This window comes from Anarrhichthys ocellatus, unplaced genomic scaffold (genome assembly GCF_004355925.1).
Source record: "Anarrhichthys ocellatus isolate YVR2014 unplaced genomic scaffold, GSC_Weel_1.0 scaffold129, whole genome shotgun sequence".
NCBI lineage: Eukaryota > Metazoa > Chordata > Actinopteri > Perciformes > Anarhichadidae > Anarrhichthys > Anarrhichthys ocellatus.
In genome coordinates this window covers 631,400-652,884 of record NW_022280159.1, presented here as the reverse complement: position 1 = coordinate 652,884, position 21,485 = coordinate 631,400, and the positions used below count along the sequence as shown (strand labels likewise).

The 21,485-nt window shown below is 41.9% G+C and overlaps 3 protein-coding genes and 1 non-coding gene across 6 annotated transcripts in view; 3 read left to right on the top strand and 1 right to left on the bottom strand.

Annotated features, from left to right (window-relative positions):
• Window positions 1-2,068: 2,068 nt before the first annotated feature.
• Window positions 2,069-12,791, top strand: bpnt2 (3'(2'), 5'-bisphosphate nucleotidase 2). Its single transcript, XM_031877225.1, has 8 exons — window positions 2,069-2,652; window positions 3,087-3,159; window positions 7,899-8,045; window positions 8,305-8,464; window positions 10,709-10,804; window positions 10,979-11,140; window positions 11,601-11,735; window positions 12,323-12,791. The coding sequence occupies exons 1-8, from the start codon at window positions 2,534-2,536 to the stop codon at window positions 12,463-12,465; spliced, it is 1,035 nt and encodes a 344-aa protein (XP_031733085.1). The 5' UTR covers window positions 2,069-2,533; the 3' UTR covers window positions 12,466-12,791.
• A 4,457-nt stretch (window positions 12,792-17,248) lies between these two features.
• ankrd45 (ankyrin repeat domain 45) lies at window positions 17,249-19,011 on the bottom strand. Its single transcript, XM_031877226.1, has 4 exons — window positions 18,789-19,011; window positions 18,248-18,415; window positions 18,078-18,163; window positions 17,249-17,569 (listed from the first exon to the last, which is right to left on the bottom strand). The coding sequence occupies exons 1-4, from the start codon at window positions 19,009-19,011 to the stop codon at window positions 17,417-17,419; spliced, it is 630 nt and encodes a 209-aa protein (XP_031733086.1). The 3' UTR covers window positions 17,249-17,416.
• Window positions 19,012-19,667: 656 nt separating this feature from the next.
• On the top strand, window positions 19,668-19,739 carry trnaq-cug (transfer RNA glutamine (anticodon CUG)). Its single transcript has one exon. It is a non-coding gene; the product is annotated as a tRNA-Gln (tRNA).
• A 502-nt stretch (window positions 19,740-20,241) lies between these two features.
• Window positions 20,242-21,485, top strand: part of trnau1apb (tRNA selenocysteine 1 associated protein 1b) — a 10,816-nt gene continuing 9,572 nt past the window's right edge. For all 3 annotated transcript variants that reach the window (XM_031877216.1, XM_031877215.1, XM_031877214.1), the window contains exons 1-2: window positions 20,242-20,419; window positions 21,223-21,320. In XM_031877216.1, the coding sequence (XP_031733076.1) occupies window positions 20,384-20,419; window positions 21,223-21,320 (134 nt within the window). In that variant the 5' untranslated portion in view covers window positions 20,242-20,383. The remainder of the gene's footprint in view (window positions 20,420-21,222; window positions 21,321-21,485) is intronic.

The window sequence follows — 21,485 nt, the reverse complement described above, 5'->3', positions numbered from 1 at the left end:
AAAAAAAAAAAAGTAACTTTCTATTCATGTTTGATCAAGACCAACAATATACAAGAAATAGCCTTAATGAATGAACTGTATATAATGCATATTTGCCTGTTTGTATGTACAGTATGTTTAAACTTTTGTTTCAGCATGTTTTAATCTTTGGGTGGAAGTAGTTTCTGCCAGATGCAACATTATTGGAAACTTGTTGAAGTTTATTTGTATTTTTGTGATTAATTGAACCCGAAAAATGAGAAAAATAAAGCATTCAATGCCAATCAAGCTTTTCTCTGTTGTTGTTCATGTTCAGCACAGCTAAAAACTTTGCAGAACAACCTTTTCAAGTTTACAAGTATTTAATTCCCTTTTTATCTTTAAAAACAACATGTTAAGATAACACAAGAGTCCTGTAGTATGTAGCTTCAAATCACACCAATCATGTGAGGCCTTGGAAGTCCAAACCGTAAATTGTAGCTTGTTTAGGAAATAAATGAAGCATCGCTTTAGTTCATGCAGGACACGGAAGTCATACACCCCCAGCTGTAACCAGCTGACAGCCAGCCGATTGAAGCTTCCAATCGGCCACACACCAATCACAGCCCACTCTCACTTCAAGGAGGTTTATTGAAGTATGACTCCCTCCTCACTGATTCATTCTACATCTACGCTGTTACAGAACACAGTGCTGACAAAGCTTTGCCTCCTCCACCCCAGCCTCCACCCCTTTTCTAGTTCAGAGATCATCTTTCATGGCAAATGGTTGAAATGTATTTTAAAAATGTACTTCTGGCTCATTCCTGTAAACCTTTGGGGGTTGTTGCTTCTTGCTCCGCGTTTTGGATTGGTAGCTGCTGGCTAATCCGGGGAGCATTCAAAGAGCGGAACCATCAGCGCCAAGTTTAACTGTATTTCCATTTGTTGCAATAAATGGTTAAAATCTATGACGAGAGTGTTCCTGACTGAATTACAGTTCTTCTGCATTGAATTCTTACTGTGATGTTGTTACATCACTTAAGGTGTTACAACATCACTTATTAAGGTGTTACAAAAGGTGTTATAACTTAAAGATGTAACACCTTGATAGAGGACTTGACTGCGGCGCCTGGCTGGTATCCTCAATCTCTGATGATAAGTGACTGTAAAACAAACAAAATAAAAAATTTAGAAACACAATGTTCTGAACTTCTGGAAAGTTCTTTGACATCCAGGATAAACACACTTAAAAGAAGCTTTGGGTGTGCAACTGTGGGTTTGCATGTGCATCACATATGTTAACATACCAGTGCAAGTCTTTGTAAAAAGCTAATACAACAATACCACACAGTTTAAATGAACAGACTGATGCAAATTTACTCCGTGTTCAGTTCAGTATAGTCAGTTTGGTTCATCTCTTTAAAAACTGTTTTTGTAGTGCAGCAAAAAATAACACAAAACAATAATAAAATGTAAGGCATCAATGTTACTAAACTATACACTCAGGACAAAATACGGTAAAACAAAACAAAAACAAGAGAGGTGCATAAAAACCGCAATAACTAACAATAAGTGGAAGTTCATGAAGTCCTCTGACTGCACAGAGAGGTTGAACTGGATCTGAGACAGTAGAGCCACACAATAAACACTCAGATAGTTAGTTTATACTTATCCTGTTTGCACTGCAGTCATTTCATAAAGAGGAGGATTTGCTCCCTCATTGTCAATATATTCTTTTTCCATTGTATAGAACTGTGTTGCTGTACTGTGACCGATGTGGAAGAAGGTGCACGAGGGAAGAACAAGAACATGTTGATCTCCATATCTATCTATCTATCTAAATATATATGTGTGTATAAATACTGTATATACATGTGTTTTTTTTGTTGCTGCTGCTTACATTCCTTATGATGCAATTTAAAATAAATAAAAAATATATAATAAGTACGGTAACTTTAGAAAAGTCAAGCTACATATATTGTATCCCCATGTAATAGCTTCTTCTGCTCTTAATTAAATATTCATTGTAAATAGGTAAATAGTAGGTATAAAGATTAATGACTACAAAAAAATGATGACGACACCAGCGATAACCCGGAAGAGAAGCGGCCCACTCGTGACCTCTTAGCTGTGTACGTAACGAGAGGAGAGATGACTGAACAGAGGTGTGATTGTTCCGCTTGGCCCTCGACACCAGCGAGTTAACGAGGAGAATACGGAGCGCAGTCAAGATGTCCCACTAACGGAATGTCGTTACAGACAGAAACGACGCTCGGTTATTCGGGGAATTTCGTCAGACAGACGTCGGACGTTGCTAAACGGGCAGATAGCTAATCTGAATTAGCCCGTGTGTCGGTTCTTTGACAGCTCCAGCTGTTCGCACATGACAGTCGACGTGTTAATCAGGAACGTGAACGCCAGGTGTGAAGCAGCTCGTTAGCTGCATTTGTTGACAGCCACGTCAGCTAACGTTAGCTTAGCGCTATAGCCCTCCGGTCTGTCATTTTGAGAGCACTTCTGTGCTGTTGGTTCGGTGTTGTGAGTCATATTATCTATCAAAAAGCTTCAAAGGACAATGGCTCCGATGGGTATCCGGCTGTCTCCGCTCGGCGTGGCGATGTTCTGCCTCCTCGGAGTCGGCGTCATCTACCACCTGTACGCAGGGGTCATCTCCAACCGCTGGGCTGCTTTCAGGTCAGACTCCTCTCTCTCTCATTTCCTTACACGATGATGATATAACGTTTTCGCTCACTGCAGGTAACGTTAGAAACAGTGTCCAGTCTCTTATATGAGAGCCGTAACTACAGTTCATGTTAATATGTTCATGTAAGCAGCTGCTTCCTGAACCTATATATATTTTTTAAAGTACAGACTTCAATGTGTCTGCATTACCATCATCTGGCTTCCAGTGGTCTGTGGGAAACACGGATTAGTCTCTGCAATTGTCTCATTGTGAAATAGTGAATGAGCACAACATTTCAGCATCATCTAAAAAGGATACCAGGGGGAAATGTTAAAAAAGTTCCTTCTCTCATTTACTTTCCTGGAGCTGATATGGCTGACACAGTTTCATCAGGTAAAAGTTATTAATTCTTCCAGTCATTTCTAACGTTGTTGTGTCTCTGCAGACAGAGGAGCAAAGTGGATCTGAGGGACCTGCTGGCTGTCTCGGTGGAGGCTGCTGTGCTCGGTGGCACAGAGGTAAAAAGACATGTTTAACTACACAGCTCAATGGACAAAGGTTGAGTAGGCTTTTATAGCATATATGTTTAACTAAGATCAATTACACGTAGTTTTTTGTTTTTGTTTGATCAGGCTTTTGAGCTGGAAGTAGGGGTGTAACAATACACGTATTCGTATGGAACCGTTCGGTACGAGGCTCCCGGTTCGGTACGCATTACAAACCGAACAATATGTTTGAACTAGAAAATTTTGACGGAAATTTTGACAACAGTGTGGCTTCTACTGCCCGGAGATGTCGCAATATATATACAGCGGGTAAAATAAGTATTGAACGCGTCACCATTTTTCTCAGTAAATATATTTCTAAAGGTGCTATTGACATGAAATCTTCACCAGATGATGGTAACAACCCAACTAATCCATACATACAAAGAAATCCAAACATATAAGTTCAGAAATTAAGTTATGTGCAACAAAATGGAATGACACAGGGAAAAAGTATTGAACACGCTTACTGAAATTGATTTAATACTTCGTACAGAAGCCTTTGCTGGTAATGCCGGCTTCAAGACGCCTCCTGTATGGAGAAACTAGTCGCATGCATTGCTCAGGTGTGATTTTGACCGTCTTCCACACAAACAGACTTCAAATCTTGAAGATTCCGTGGGCCTCTTCTATAAACTCTGATCTTTAGTTCTTTCCATAGGTTTTCTATTGGATTCAAGTCAGGTGATTGTCTGGGCCATTCTAGCAGTTTTATTTTGTTTCTCTGAAACTAATTGAGCACTGTTGGGGCCATAATCCTGAAGTGGAAAGAACATAATTTCATCATGAACCGGCCATGGCCAGGTTCTCCTCGCAAGATTTCTGACAGGAGTGAAAAGAATTATCAGAAGAGTTGTCCAAGAACCAAGGACCACTTGTGGAGAGCTTCAGAAAGACCTGGAATGAGCAGGTACAATAGTTTCAAAGAAAACAATAAATAATGCACTCAACCGCTGTGGTCTGTACGCACGGTCACCACGCAAGACTCCACTGCTGAAGAAAAAGCATGTTGAAGCTCGTTTAAAGTTTGCTGCACATTTAGACAAGCCTGTGAAATACTGGGGAATATAGTCTGGTCAGATGAGACCAATATTGAACTCTTTGGATGCCGTAATACATACCATGTTTGGAGGTCAAATGGCACTGCACATCACCCCAAAAACACCAAACCAACAGTGAAGTTTGGAGGTGGGAACATCATGGTGTGGGGCTGTTTCTCAGCATACAGCACTGGCAAACATCACATGATTGAAAGAAGGATGAATGGAAAAATTTACCAAGACATTCCTGATAAAAATTTGCTCCCATTTACCAGGATGGTGAAGATGAAACGAGGGTGGAAATTTCACACAGCCAAGGAAACTCTCAACTGGTTTCAGAGAAATAAAATAAAGCTGCTAGAATGTCCCAGACGATCAGCTGACTTGAATCCAATAGAAAATCTATAGAAAGAACTAAAGATCAGAGTTCATAGAAGAGGCCCACGGAACCTTCAAGATTTGAAGTCTGTTTGTTTGGAAGAATGGGCCAAAATCACACCTGAGCAATGCATGCGACTAGTTTTTCCATGCAGGAGGCGTCTTGAAGCCGTCATTACCAGCAAAGGCTTCTGTACGAAGTATTAAATCAATTTCAGTAAGCGTGTTCAATACTTTTTCCCTGTGGCATTCCATTTTATTACACATTACTTAATTTCTGAACTAATTTGTTTGGATTTCTTTTGATGTATGGATTACTTGGGTTGTTACCAACATCTGGTGAAAAGTTCATGTCGACATCACCTTTAGAAATATATTTAAAGAGAAAAATGGTGACGCGTTCAATACTTATTTTACCCGCTGTATATACACGTCAATGTTACCGGTAGTATCATTGAGGTTCAATTGAGATGTCGCTTCTCTTTTCTGCATCTTAGATTCATACTCTTGGATTGAATATTGTATTCATGATGGATAGTCCACAAATCGCTCCCGGCATTTCTGTATTTGAGATATATACCTTTGTTTGAGAAGCCTTTGGAAATGATGGGAGCTAACACCCCCATCATTTCTATATCTATAGATAGATAGATAGATATCTCTTGTATACAGAAATCCAAAAGGTATATATATCTCATATACTGTATATACAGTGGGTACGGAAAGTATTCAGACCCCTTTAAATTTTTCACTTTGTTTCATTGCAGCCATTTGCTAAAATCAAAAAGTTCATTTTATTTCTCATTAATGTACACTCAGCACCCCATTTTGACAGAAAAAAACAAATGTAGAAGTTTTTGCAAATTTATTAAAAAAGAAACTGAAATATCACATGGTCATAAGTATTCAGACCCTTTGCTGTGACACTCATATTTAACTCGCATGCTGTCCATTTCTTCTGATCCTCCTTGAGATGGTTCTACTCCTTCATTGGAGTCCAGCTGTGTTTAATTAAACTGATTGGACTTGATTAGGAAAGGCACACACCTGTCTATATAAGACCTTACAGCTCACAGTGCATGTCAGAGCAAATGAGAATCATGAGGTCGAAGGAACTGCCCAAGGAGCTCAGAGACAGAATTGTGGCAAGGCACAGATCTGGCCAAGGTTACAAAAGAATTTCTGCAGCACTCAAGGTTCCTAAGAGCACAGTGGCCTCCATAATCCTTAAATGGAAGAAGTTTGGGACGACCAGAACTCTTCCTAGACCTGGCCGTCCAGCCAAACTGAGCAATCGTGGAAGAAGAGCCTTGGTGAGAGAGGTAAAGAAGAACCCAAAGATCACTGTGGCTGAGCTCCAGAGATGCAGTAGGGAGATGGGAGAAAGTTCCACAAAGTCAACTATCACTGCAGCCCTCCACCAGTCGGGGCTTTATGGCAGAGTGGCCCGACGGAAGCCTCTCCTCAGTGCAAGACATATGAAAGCCCGCATAGAGTTTGCCAAAAAACACATGAAGGACTCCCAGACTATGAGAAATAAGATTCTCTGGTCTGATGAGACCAAGATTGAACTTTTTGGCGTTAATTCTAAGCGGTATGTGTGGAGAAAACCAGGCACTGCTCATCACCTGCCCAATACAATCCCAACAGTGAAACATGGTGGTGGCAGCATCATGCTATGGGGGTGTTTTTCAGCTGCAGGGACAGGACGACTGGTTGCAATTGAAGGAAAGATGAATGCGGCCAAGTACAGAGATATCCTGGAAGAAAACCTCTTCCAGAGTGCTCTGGACCTCGGACTGGGCCGAAGGTTCACCTTCCAACAAGACAATGACCCTAAGCACACAGCTAAAATAACAAAGGAGTGGCTTCGGAACAACTCTGTGACCATTCTTGACTGGCCCAGCCAGAGCCCTGACCTAAACCCAATTGAGCATCTCTGGAGAGACCTGAAAATGGCTGTCAACCAACGTTCACCATCCAACCTGACGGAACTGGAGAGGATCTGCAAGGAAGAATGGCAGAGGATCCCCAAATCCAGGTGTGAAAAACTTGTTGCATCATTCCCAAGAAGACTCATGGCTGTACTAGCTCAAAAGGGTGCTTCTACTCAATACTGAGCAAAGGGTCTGAATACTTATGGCCATGTGATATTTCAGTTTTTCTTTTTTAATAAATTTGCAAAAATTTCTACATTTCTGTTTTTTTCTGTCAAGATGGGGTGCTGAGTGTACATTAATGAGAAATAAAATGAACTTTTTTGATTTTAGCAAATGGCTGCAATGAAACAAAGAGTGAAAAATTTAAAGGGGTCTGAATACTTTCCGTACCCACTGTATACATTGTATATGAGATTTATACCTTTTGGAAATTACATTTCTGTATTTGTGATAGAAAGACTTGAACTTAGCATTTCTTACCATGAACCTCATTCTGAGCTTCATGTTAAGATACAGTTATGACATGGGGCTTTTATTTTGAAAGGGTGGGACTAGGTGGGTGAGAGAGGAGACAGAATCATAATGTGACTGAATATCTCCAAGTCGTGTGTGGCAGTGTCTCTGACAACCGCCACGGCGATTGTTCAATTTATAGCTGCGGATATGAGACCCTACTCTGGAGTGGAAAACCAGGCTGTACTAACATGCTTAATGCTATTGAGCCCTGTGACACTACTCCTTCGCCAGACCACAATTCCTGCTCAGTAAAAGAAAAGAAAAGCTCAAACAGAGAATCAAATGTCCGAGCACTCGCTGTTTCTCGGACAACAGACGGCCGGACGTCACGGACTACACAAAGCTACCTGACTGTAATGACGCATTACCTCACTACTGAATGGAGATGAAGAGCCATGTTCTTCAGACACAAAGCTACCTGACTGTACGACACATTACCTCACTACTGAATGGATACTTAGCAAGTTAGTTACTTTTGAAATCTGTATTTGTCAAAACATTTAAAAACTTTTATTTATTTTTTTTTACCTAATGTCATAAGAGTACCAAGGACGTGACCTCTTTAGCTCCACACCTTACGGAGTAGTATTCTGTATATTTTCAGGGTGTCCCTTATCACCCGTAGGACCAGTCTCATTCATGCTTAGTATACTTTATAATATTTAGGATTTTCCAGTGCAGATTTAGGATGAGTGTGCTGTCCCCCACATGTTTGACCGGCTCGTTGTTGGATGACTATTGGTGACGTTCAAAAACACAATTTCTCACTTCTTTGACCCTGCCGTCTACATAAGGAATAGGTGCCTTACTCAAACTAAAATGTGTCTTCCCCCCCCAGGTGAAGAAGGTGCGCCATGAAAATGCCCTGCAGGAGAAGTCAAAGGGCAAGACGCAGGAGGGAGCCACTGAGCTTCTGACCATGGGAGACCTGCAGTCTCATAGAAAGATGTTTAACCTCATAAGCAACACCTTCCCTGATGTCACGGTGAGCGCAAATCGCTGTAGCTGTCATCTATCTACCGTGGTAAAGAATACCTGTACTTGTTTGGCAGATCTCAAAACATAACCAGTTCCACTTGTCTAGACGGTTAATATCACAGACTGGAGAATATTATGAACCAGCAACCAGGCTGTAATCACAGAACCGAGGCTTTGATGTGATGTTGGCGGAGGACCTTTAGGGAAACTTCATTTAAACATAAGCCAAAGGCACATGACTCATACTTGTGCCTGCATGTGTTCAGGTGAACAGCGAGGAGCATGACAATATGGTGGACAAGGCTGCATCCTGGAACCGGAACATTCCTGCCGACATACTAGACAAGATAGAGGGGGGCAAGGACGTCCCCCCTGAGAGCGTCACAGTGTGGATCGACCCTCTGGATGCTACTCAGGAATACACAGGTGGGCAGTGTTTGTCTTTGCAGAACAAGCTCATGGGATTCACAGTGAAGGGTACATTGCAAAATATTGAGTTTCAAAAACATCATAAATGATTATATAAGGTTTGGTGGGCACACTTGTTTGTCTTGGGTATGTGTTGACCTAACATTCATGGCCCTTTTGTAGCAGAGTCCTCTTTAAAGGGACAGTTCACCCCAACATATAAAAGAACACATTTCTCCTCTTCCCTGTAGTTCTATTTATCAATCTAGATAGATTCGGTGTGAGTTGTTGAGTGTTGGAGATATCGGCGGTAGAGATGTCTTTCTTCTCTCGGCTTGTGGTGCTCAAAGTGCCATAAAAATACATTTGAAAATCTCAACGGCAACGTTTCTGCCTATAAATCATGACCCCGGTCACTCAGGATACATCCGCAGACCTCGTTGTGAGCAGTTTCATGTGGGAACTATTTTCTTTGTGCCGAGATACACCCGCTTACCGTATCACCGCGCAGAAGGAAGCGGGCATCTGCTCATGGACGAGAGGCTCAGGCTTTTGACAGTGAAATCATTAATGGCGTCTCTCCTCGGGCTGAGCTGTAATGTTAGCTAGCTCGGTGGTGCTAGGTGGGCTAGCGGTATCGAGTATCGATGAGTACATTGACACAGTTGGCGGGTGTAGTTCGGTAGAAAGAAAACGGTTCGGTGCCTGTGTGACCCACTAGGGCTGGGCGGTATGACCAAAAATGCATATCACGGTATTTTGTAAGATTCTGGCGGTTTCACGGTATATCACGGTATTTTTTTTTTCGAGTTAAAGCATTAATTAATTAACGCCGAAAAGAACCGTCCGGTCAACCGGCCAGCGAGCGGTGAACAGCTGTTTGTGTGGCGTGTCTTCTGTTCCGTCACTTCCTGTTTCCTTCACCTACATTCCCCTGGGTCCTAAGCCCCTCCAAGTACAGCTTCTTATCACCCTCTATGTACCAACGTACATTTATAACAAATACCACACATATTACACGGTAATCAGCGTTGCATAGGTGTCTGACCAAAATACCTTTTGTTGTTCAGTCTTTGTTCATCCTGCATCGCTGTTTTCTCTTCTTTAATAACGTTACTGGAGTGACGGAGCCTCTCCCAGCTGTTAGCAGACTGTTAGCGAGCTGTACCCAGCATGCAGTTCAGTGGTGAAATTTTAGAAATGTACAATTATTAGTGTTACAAATTGTTTGTGTCACAAACTGTGTTGTGGTGTTTTGCCCTGTTAAAGAGCGTTAGTTGTGGGTTGTTAATTGTTATAAGGTTATAACCATGACTAGGGTTCCCTCTCAATACAGCTAAGACAACTAGCTCCGACCGTAGCGCTCCCAGCGGCGAACAATACATTTTGCTGCCTGTTGAAGAGCGACAGAAGTTGTTTTGGCTATATGACGGTATATGAAAAATTCATATCATACGGGAAATTAAAACGGGTATACCGGTTGAACCGCCCTATGACCCAGTAGAAAATGTTCAGTGGCCTTTGGTGCTCAGGGTTAGGAACCACTATCTCAGGGTCCTTTCCCACCTACTTTGTTAGTCCGGACTTTTGGACTTTTCTGCTTGATCTGAACAAAAATCACACGTGTGAAACCAAACAGCCGAACCTTGGTCTGATGAAAAGAGGCGGTCTCTGTCGGGTTTGCTTTGTTTCTAGTGTGAACTCCTTTTTGTGGATGGTTCGGACTTTCTGACCAATCACAGGAAGTTCTGGCAGGCCAGCGTTATGTTATAAGAGTAGCGTAGCTCCTTTTGTGAGGAGTGCACTGAGAGAGAACAGTGGTCTGTGTTTCTGTTATCACACGTGAGGTTTCCCTAGCATCGGGTCCAGCTGGACATCCTGGATCTACATCATGTTAATGGCATGTGCATAATTACAATGAAGAGGGGCAGTGTGCACTGTCGGCCTCGTTAACGTGTACCTGAAACATGAATTGAATGTGTTCTTTCAAACACCACTGCAGTCTTCTTTTTGTTATTAATAAAACAAAAAGGTTTACAAGACACACATCTGCACAAATATGGATTTTTGAGAGACACGCTGACACTTACCTCTGTATCTGGTCTCCTCTATTCATCCGTCTTTGTCCTTGTTCACTCCATGATCCTGTTACCTCTTTTCACCTCTCTTCTCTCCTGTGTCCTCCGGCTGTCTCTACTATCTATCTCTCCATCTTTCCTCTCAACTCCCACTCTCTTTATATGCTCATCTCTCTCCCCATAGAGAATCTGGTGAAGTATGTGACCACAATGGTGTGCGTGGCTGTAGATGGTAAACCAGTCATCGGGGTCATACACCAGCCGTTCACTGATTTCACTGGTAAGTTTGTGTGTGCGCCTCCACAAGTTTAATCGTGTGTGTATTATGCATGCTGCCTCCATGCCATTTAGGGGAAGAACCTGTCAAATTTGCTTTCTAGATCTGTAATAGTTAAGACAATGGTCGATAAAATAACATGTATTGAACTTCTTCCCCCTCTCCAACCCCCCTCAGCCTGGGCGTTTGTAGGTCAGGGGTCAAATATGAGACCCCGTCCGTCCTACAGTGTCAGCCCTCCGAAGGCGATCGTATCACGTTCCCACTCCGGAAAAGTAAAAAGCTTTGTTCAGGATGCTTTTGGAAACGGCACAACGATCATAGGAGCAGGTGGAGCAGGTGAGAACAGAATTATTTATTTTTTTAAAGTACTGCATGTGCAGACGAAGCTCAAAGGAGATATTTATGATTTCAAGTAGAAACGACCCACAGGGAGATGTGCAAATTAACGCTTAGATTGCTTCTTTTTCTTAACTGTTAAAAACGATACTGTCAATTTGATTATTATTATTTTTATTTGTTGCAACTCACATGTAGCTATGGGCTTCTACAGGCTGTATAAGAGAAATTTGGCTGGTCCACAGTATCGCAGTGCTTTTCTTACAGTGGATATTTTTTTCTACAATACCTTTTTGTCAAACACTGGTTTTATTAATAACTGTCGGAAAGTCTGCAATCCACTCAGATGCACTAGTATTATGCCTTATGGCTCACTGGGACTCCTAGATGGAACACGTGTCTCTCTCGCTCTCACTCTGTCTCGCTCACTCTGTCTCTCTCTCTTTGTCTCTCTGTCTAGGATATAAGGTCCTGTCACTTCTGGCGATGCCTTCCAGTGAAACAGGTTCTATGGACCAGGCAGACGTTTACATCCACGTCACCTTTATTAAGAAATGGGACATCTGCGCTGGTGCAGCACTACTCAATGCGCTGGGTAATTCATTTTTTTTAAAATACATTTTATACAAATATTACTAGAACCCTTTTTGGTTTGCACCTATTGTTTAGTGGACTACGTTTCAGCACATTCTGATCCGAATGTTGGTAAATCCAGATTGGCGCATGAAAGTATGTGATGATTTTCCATCTGAGCCTCACCGACTTCACTCTGCTAAATGCTTGTGCAGCATTTACGTTACCTATGAAAATAAGATATCTTGCACCAGACATAAAGAGCAGGATATCACTTCATCTGCAAAGGAGATCACATACTAAAAGGCCTGTCTTGCGCTAGGGACTTATTGTACCATATTTGGACATGACCTCGATCATTTTTACGTTATCGATTATCGTTATATTATTATATCAGTGGCATAAAAATTGTCTTAAAAATGACAATAATATATTTTATTTCTGTGAGTGTGTATATATTGTCCAACAAAAGTAATTACGGTTACAGACCTACAAACTAAGCCCAATTGTATTTTTATCTTTTTAACGAATGTGTCGTTTTCATCTCTTAAATGGATTTTAATGGCGGAAGTGCACTGAACCAATGACATGTAAACTCCATGATTGTAGGTGGCCACATGACGACGCTAAAGGGAGAGGATATCGACTACAGTGGAACGCCGCTCAACAAAGGAGGACTGGTGGCCAGTGTTGGTGTGGACCATAAGGCCTTACTGGAGAGACTACCAAACTGGGAACCTGAAAAGCACTGAGACGCGCACAAAGACAGAGCCATTGGTAGTTCGGTCATGTTGTGGAGAGGGCAACATGTGGCAGCGATTGTCTATAAGAGCGGCCTGTAACCAGGCCCGTGCCATTTCATCGCCGTGTGACCCCAAACATCCGCCGATCGGATGGCTGGGAGTCACCGTCACGGGCCACCGAGCAGGACTGTGCAGGAACCAACATGGCTGCCGCTGGATACTGCAATGGCTGACAAAATGGCTCTAAACTCACACTCCTGGACATGCACACATACTTGCAGCTAGGAGAAACGGTACACACAAACACATGCTCACAGCGAGCACCTTCATTTTCAGAGGACAACATGATCACGACTCACGACAAACTGAGGAGCACAACGCGGAACCTAAGGAGGGACTGATATGATATTAAGACCCATCTACATCACATGAGACTCCAATGAAAACACACGATTAAGGAACACCTTGTATTTCAGATGGGCACGGTAGCATTTATGTCAGCATCAGCTTCGTTCAGTTAGTGAACCGACAAGCTATCATGTTTTGAGACTGGATAGAAATATGGAATACGATCAACAAACCCTCTGTTCACCAGCATACTACAACAGTTCACCACAACACCATCTTAAAGTGGTCCGCTGCTTCAAAGTTGTCATCTGAAACAGAGCACTTCAGCCTTGGATCGACGGTGAATGCTGTTTTTCATTTATCAAGTCGCGATCATTTGTGTTTATTGGCCTTGTCCACACTGTAGACACAGGTCTCTCAAACTTTGGGTCAAGAGGACCCAGGTAGTATATTTTCAAAAGACTTAGTGCAACATTGGGTTAACCTTCACTTCAAGAAAATCAATTTAATGAGAACTCATTTAGGGCTGGGCACTATGGAGGAAATCAAATATCACTATTTTTGACCAAATACTTATATTGGAAAAATAATCTTTAGTAACCACCAAAAGTTTGGATGTCAGTAAGTTGACATACGAGCCTGGGAGTGTTTACAAAAAGGTCAACTACTAAAGTTGTCTGAATTAGGCCAACTCAAAACAATAGCAAATTAATTAGATTTACTAAGTTACCATTGAAAAGGGGGGGAAATGTAAAAGAAATTGTCTATTATCTTATCGTGTGTCTGAGTAAACCTATTCTCAGGTATGTTGTGATTTTTGTTTGCATATATAACAAGAGAGTAAGGACATTTTTCTCACAAACCATTCAGAGCAGACTGGGCTTCTTCAGCAGGGGGTCTTAAAGAGACAGGTGCTAAAACGGTGTGTTTCAGACAGAGTGAATACATGTATATTAAGAGTGGCGGCATGAGAAAAATGTGTTTTTTGGACATTAACGCATGTAAACATATTCTAGTAGAAACCCGAAATAAAAGTATGAACCTGAAAATGAGCATGATATGTCCCCTTTAATGAACCGTAACCCTGAGTGAGAATAACGTGGACCTTTATCTTCCACACCCTGTAAATACATGTAATAAGTTGGACTGAACTGAAACCATAAAGCACCATTACTCTCCGTTTCTCCACGCATTATCACCTCTCCGGTACCAACTGTGATGGTCGTTTTTTTTTAATTTAAAGGCAGGATGGCAGCGTTGACTTTTGAGGACAAAATCAAGTTCCGTCCAATATGCACAGTCTCATTCAGGACTGGCAGTCTGCCACATGGGCGGTACTGAAGAAAAGCAGTTGGGTGGTGTTCTTTCACCCAGAACTCATCCTCCAAACCATTTCTGCTATTGAACGATCAGCTGTGCACTCTCCAAACCTGAAAAGTGACACCTCGGTACTACTCTTGACGGAGGACTGTACACTGTGTAAGACCCGTGTACTTGCATGGTTTTGTATTTTGAGTAACTCTTTTAAACCTTACTGAAAATGTCTTTCTGTACCGTCTGCATTGTGTCAACAAACACTGACACGAAGTTGGACTTGAATTTTTGAAGTGAAACGTGAGCTCACATGTATCTTGAGAAAGAAACACTAGTGAGCTGTCTAATGATCTGTTTGTATAATTGATAACCTTTGTATAGACCCAACATGTGGATGGAGGTTACGAGTTAGACGTTCATTCAACTTGTTTGGCTGCAGACTGAAGATAATAGATGATTAGGAGACGCTGTCAGCAGGTTAAAGGCTTCATCCTGATGGTGTGATGCTGACAATAAAAAGGGACAAAGAGACGACAGAAGACAGCCTTCAGTGTGGAACCAGAGCTGTGACACCTACAGGAGGTCGGAGCCTTCATGTGCTAAAATATCAGTTTTATGATCTGAGTGCCTTTGAGCAGCACAAGACAATGTTGTCCTACAAGCCACCCACTCAACATGATTTCTGTGGAATGTTGCTATGGTAACGGTTAATATGCAAGGGTGATGCAGCAATAGCGATTTCAATTGAAATGGCATTACAGTGACATGGGAATCACATGAGGTACTATTATTTAGTTTGGGTGCTCATAGGAGAAAGAAGTAGATAAGCGTGTGAGAGTCAGACGTATTAATTAAAGGAGAAGGGTCTATCTGCACTTTACTACACGACATCCCCCGAGATAACTTCCGGGGTTAACTCATTTCAACCCAAACATGATATTTTCCTAAACCTGACCTAACTGCCACAGTTTTGAGGGGCGTGTCCTGTGGTACAGTGCACCCACAGGTCGGCCTACTTGGATTAAAGGGGAATTCCACAGGTTTGGCATTATATGGAGTCATAGTGCGTTTAAAGGTGTTGTGGAGCACTACTGTATATGTGGGGGAAAGTTCAAGCCTTTTGTGAGCTCCAGAGGGAGCTGCGTGGAATCTGATGAATGGCCTCATGTGATGTCACTTAAGTCAGTCTCAGTTGGGTCTGAAGACTACCAGTTTGAAAATGAGTACTCTTCCTCTGCTGGAGACTACATTAGCCGCTACGAGCACAAAACAACAGTTTGTCCAGTTGCAATGTAGGAAGAAGAGGATTGCGTGGAATAAAAAAATATCTGGTTCTGATCCATCTTAATTGTAAAAGGGGCACCATGTGTTTAACACTACACACCTGAAAGCTATGGTTCAAAAAGTTCAATAATTACAAGTTCATTAAGCATTCATTAACACAGTGGAGCCAACAAAGGAGCTGGGGAGACTCTTGTGTTGACTTTAGATCCAGTCAACAGTAACCACTGACCACAACACCAGAGAGTGAGGATTGTTAGGTGACCTGACAGAGTGTAGCAGCTGCTTTAGGTGCTGGAAATCATGTTGATTCCTCAAGTTCAGATTTGGAAAAACATGTTAATTAATGTCCACAACAATGGCGTGCTGTTGGAATTTGAAATACCTGAGTTTTTATTGTTTTTTTTCTGCATGGGTTACTTGGGACTAAAGAAATGTCTCTTTAGAGACCTCATTACATCCCTGTCCTGAAGAGCGGGCTTAATGTCTTTCAGCCTGTGGATTTCATTTTTATTCAGATATTTCAAAACATTTGGTTTATATAGATAAGAATCAACAAAAGAAAATTAATTGCAGTGTTGTGATTTCAACTGAAGTAGAAGTTCAGAAGTTTAGGATGGGTAATGTTCCCTTCAGGTTTGGAATAGAAGTTGCAGTAAAAACCTAAAACCCTAACTGCTCGTGTTCTTACAGTCCTTCTGGACGCTAGTCCCGCCCTGTAACATGCTGTCCTATGTTCTGTGTGGATTGAGGGTGTGGACTGTCCGTCATCTGAGTGTTGATCTCTGTGAGTCTCCCTCGTCCTGTTTCTGCTGTGTATTTCCAATAATACCTCAGTGTGCATGATGGTGACGTGCCGCGTCTCCTCTGGTCTCATTGCAGCAAACGGGTGTAGTGACTTCACAAGGTCCTGTGGAGCAGGACATTAAAGTAGTGAGTAAGCGTTCATGAAGGCATCAAAGATAAGGTCTGAAAAACAGCGTTACCATACTTTTAAATAGGAATGAATTTCCATTTTTAACTAATTAGACGCAGAAACAACTGCCCATTTTCTCAGACATGTATTAACACTGGCATTGCACAGAACTACTTCTGCTTTAGAACTTTCCTGCTGGTTTGATGGGCACACAGAGATAAGATCATCTGTTAGTAACAAAAAAGAACTAACATGAAAACATGCCATAAAATTTCATAAACCATACTGAGATGGTAAAATCTGAAAGTGTGTCCAAGGATGGAAGCCCTGAGAGGCAAGTGACCAAACACAAACACAAGTCTGAACAAAGAAAACTATAATATTGGACACATACGTAGACGTTAAACACATCATTCAGGCTGAAAGTGACACAGTTTAAAGTGACAAACGCAGGAAGGGCGGCTGGCTGTGTGAATGTGTAAATGAACAGATTAATAATATCACAGCTTCATACAGAGCACGACAGATCTGACTATAACTACATGTGTGTATTCCGTTAGGTTCATGTGTTGCTTAGATCTATTCTTATGGTGTGTGTGACAATAACCCTAACCCAGGCCCCAGGTGGGTTTTAGTCCCTCCATGCGCCCTAAACACAAGGTACAGATCTTGTGTGTTAGCAAGTTATGAAGCATTACTGTCATGGCTATCTTTTGGGCTTGAAATGTATTTTAATCTGAGGGTAAGGAAAACGTGAATGCTTTTTGTTCTATAGAACATTGGGTAGTGGTGCACTTCAGCTTCTTGTGGCTGAAATGAAGATTACAACAACAAACACATAAAATGGTCCTGGATAACTTTTGTAACCAGTTTTACGAAACAACATTTTTTTTTAAGTCATAGACTTCATAAAAATGGATTTTCTCTCATGGCTTCCTTAAAAGGAGAATTAACTGCAGTCGTAAAAATTCAAAGCAGAAACTTCAGCCTCTGTGGCAGGAGGATTTATGGACAAAAAAACAAACATTTTAAAACTCAAAATCAGTCATCAGTAGTAAAGATGGCTCCTACTCCGGAGAGAGTCACTGCGGTGCAATAATGTTAGCAATACTTACACTGAGCTGACAGCTTGTCGAGAACAGGCCGAAGAGTGTCCTCGATGTCTCTCATTTGGGCTGTGAAGTCTGAGACCGTTGGGTTGTTGACACCCTGGATCCAGTCCATCTTGGCAGAGCATGCACGCATACAGATGTTCTGTGCAAAGGTTGACACGAGAGACGGGAGAAAGGAAAGACATGCTAGCACTGTTGCTATTTTCATTTTATATCATTATTAATATAATTCCATCCACCAAGGAGATTATGTTTTTGCTCAGGTTTGTTCGTTGGTCAACAGGATTACGGAAAAAACAGAAGTCTTAATTTTATGAAACTTGGTGGATGGGTGTAGCTAGAGCCAAAGTAGAACCTGTTCAATTTGAATCTGAATCAGGAGGCGGATTGTTTTTCACTTGGCAGAGTTCTGCGCTCTATAGGGCCCCAGGACCAATTAGCAAGTGGGAATATTGAGGATGCTTTGTGAAGCTGAGAAAATGTAAAATGTTGAAACAATTCATGAAATGTCAGCTGTAAAGGCCCGGCTCCCCTCATCCCTGCTAATACTACACACACTATATTAATTCATAATATACAGTTAGTAATAACCAATATCAAAGCTATACACGTAAATGTTTTTGAATCCCAATGTAGAGAAAATGTATCACCTTTTCCTGCTTTGTAAGGCTCCTCCCTGGGTCAGAAACAAGGTCCTTAACAAAGTCTACATATGAAGTCAGATCCTGTTTAGCTGCTGCACAGAAATACACACAAACACAGGTTATGAATTATAAACATCATTACTAATCAACACACACACACGCACACATACACACACCGGCCAGGATGAGACAGTCAGCGCAGTCCGTCCTGGAGTAGGTCCTGGCCAGGTCCACAGGCCGCTCCCCTCTGAAGGTCTTGGCCTGCATGTCAGCTCCCAGGTCGAGCAGAGTCCTCACGGTCTCCAGGTGGCCCCAGCAAGCAGCGAAGTGCAGCGAGGAGTAACCTGCGGGACAAAGAGCATCCCTTATGGGGCCAGCAACTGGCGGCTCACACGGGTGAAGAAAACATACTAACCTAGCTGCTTTTAGAGTGTGTTTGTCGGCCAGCTGAGAAACATTAAACAGGACTGTTGGTGATTGTCACTGTAAAGGGAAATGTTAATTCAGTAGAATAGAACAGATACATACACAGTACTCTACACACATTTATGTCTAAGATATGTTTCATTTCTACACACACATTTTACTTGTTTTTTGTAGGCTCATATTGGCAAATTTAATACACTTTTAATACAACAAATGTGCCAAATTCAAAGTTTGATCTGTGTAATTATTCATAAAAACGCAGTTGTCACACCCACTTTTCGGCCTGCTCACCTCTGACCGTCTGCTCGTCCACCCGGGCCCCGTGTCCGACCAGCTCTCGGACGATGGCGCTCCTCCCCAACATGGAGGCGGTTAACAGGGCATTCCTCCCGGCCTCGTCCTTCATTCCGCACGGATCCATTTCCTGCGACTCATTGCGTTCAAAATGCTCCTTAATGATCTCCAAGTCCCCAGACAACACGCATTGAAAGACGTCTCTCTGTATCGATGTCATTTTTCAACGCACGTCTTTGCTAGCTAGCTACCTGTCCCGCACACACTGGAATGTACTGTTTCCATGGTTACAGCGTCACCGCCGTAAAAACCTGTATGTGAACCTTTGTAGCTTATATTTATTTAACTTCAGCAATCACAGGCTTTAAATAACCTTAAATTACAGACAAGGACCTGTTTTACATGTCTCTTTTGGTAAAACACAAACACAGTCCAACAACACGCTCTTTTAAAATAAAAGCAGCCTCCCTTGTTCTGCTTCACCTGTGATTTTATGGATTGTAAAATAGTATTTTAATGTCATGCTTTAGTTATATCACTTTGATCATTGTCAATGTCTAACTTTGTTTAACTCCTTTGGGCACATCACATGTGACCATGTGACGTGTCACAGGTGATTTCTTTATTTTTAGAAGTTAGTCAGTTTACATTAAATACTAAATCGATACCTCTAAATAATTATTCCACCTTTAACACAACTGTCCTGTCAATGTTTCATTTTCTAAATTACGTAGAGATGCGTAGGCTAGCTATGCATTAAGCTATTTAGCTTTTTTTTTCTTTAGAAATAATTTTTCATGAGCAGTCCCATCCAGAGAAGTGTGTGTCCTTTAATAAGGACACACACTCTGTGAACGCCGCAGCTGGCTTCACCGCGGTTCCATGGTGTAATGGTTAGCACTCTGGACTCTGAATCCAGCGATCCGAGTTCAAATCTCGGTGGAACCTAACCTAATGTTATAATAATGATAATGCAGTATTTTCGAACGCATATAATGTACAAGGTACATGACGTATCTCTGCTCTGCGTCACGATGGCGGAGAAACATTTTGAGTGAAGCAGCCTTTTGTTGACAGTTCAATTAAACTTCATCGCTAAGAAAACACAAATAATTGATGTCCCTACATTCACATGGGGGTAATTGGTATGCGTTTTGTTTTCAGCCAGTTTCTGAACTTTGTTGTCCTAACTGAAGCGGCTGCATTCAGACACCTTTTCTAGTAGCCTACTTTCTGTATAACCTCAGATTTTTGTTCCTACTACCTTCTCCTCTACTGTACAACTGTAGGCTGCTTTGAGGGAAATTGTGTAACATGATCCCCGACATAGTGAAAATACTTTAAACAGGTCAATACATCATCTATGGCACTTTTCACTGCAGTTGGCGGCGATAATCAGCAATACACAATGCTCTGCCCGCGATCCCGCCGGAAGTGTGACAGCATTCGCTTGAAACGGAAGCGGAACCGCGTTTCGGTTTGTTTAGTGTGAACGTGTGGAGAACTTTTAACGTTGTAAAATTCCGCTTTGTTTTGCTCCCCAGCATACACCAACGAACAGCTCTACCATTTCATCTCCGGTCCAATTCACGATGTTTAACCGACAGACGAGCCTGTGGATGGGTGATGTATGTTTGAAGTCTCTGTTTCTCTCAGTGTGGGAACGCTAACGTTAGCTTAGCCTAGCTACACGCGCTGGCTGCTAGCTCGGTTGTGTTAAGTTATCCCGGATATGTGACCCCTGTCGTGAAAGGTTAGGCTGAACTTCGCTCTATGCTACTTCGCTGGTGAAACCTGTCACGACACACTGCATTAACACGTAGCCAACAATGGTGGTCAGATGATTCACCAAACACCGCTCTCAACCCTAGTGTTGGCTAACCAAGTGACTTGTTTCGAGCTAACCTCAAAGTTCACATTAAACCAAAAGCGAATAAGCAGAATTTGCATTAAGTAACGCCAGACGAAATGAGAGCGTGCTCTAGAGAAGTCTCTCAACTCGAAAGGCTTATGTTTGAGTTTGTTTATTTCATTAATAATGGCGCCATTCCATATATGTTTTGGTGTGTAGAGGCCCTTGTGTTTTGTATTCCTACTCTCGTGTAGGACTGTTTTGGGACACCAGAGGGGCACAGAGCCACCATTAACGTTGTTAGCTACACCCATATAACAATTTATTACTTATTACATTCTAAAAGTAATGGTCCGTCATATTTCCCAAGTAGTTTTACTTAATCACTTATTAACTGATTGTGTAGCACCATCTAACTAGAGCGGTCCGTTAACAATGCTGTTTTTGTAATAACAATAGCGTTACACCATTTTGACATTATATAAACAAAGGTGTATGCATACTTCTGCACTGTTATTTGTTGTGTAAAAGTGTATGTGGTGATTGATGCATGTACAATTTCTTTCCATGTGTGTTTAGTTGGACCCATACATGGATGAGAACTTCATCAAGCAGGCATTTAGTGCTATGGGAGAGTCGCCGTTTGGAGTCAAGATCATCACTCACAGGATAACAGGGTAGGATATACAGACGCGTTATGCACACACACCAGCCCCTGTGTTCAAGTGTTGAAGACGACTGTAACAGTATTAGTTGTGCTGGGAGGTTTTCCCATAAACGGGAAGCCCTGCAAGTGGTTACGCACTTTGTGACTTATGTCTGTAAAAAGTGCTTTATAAATA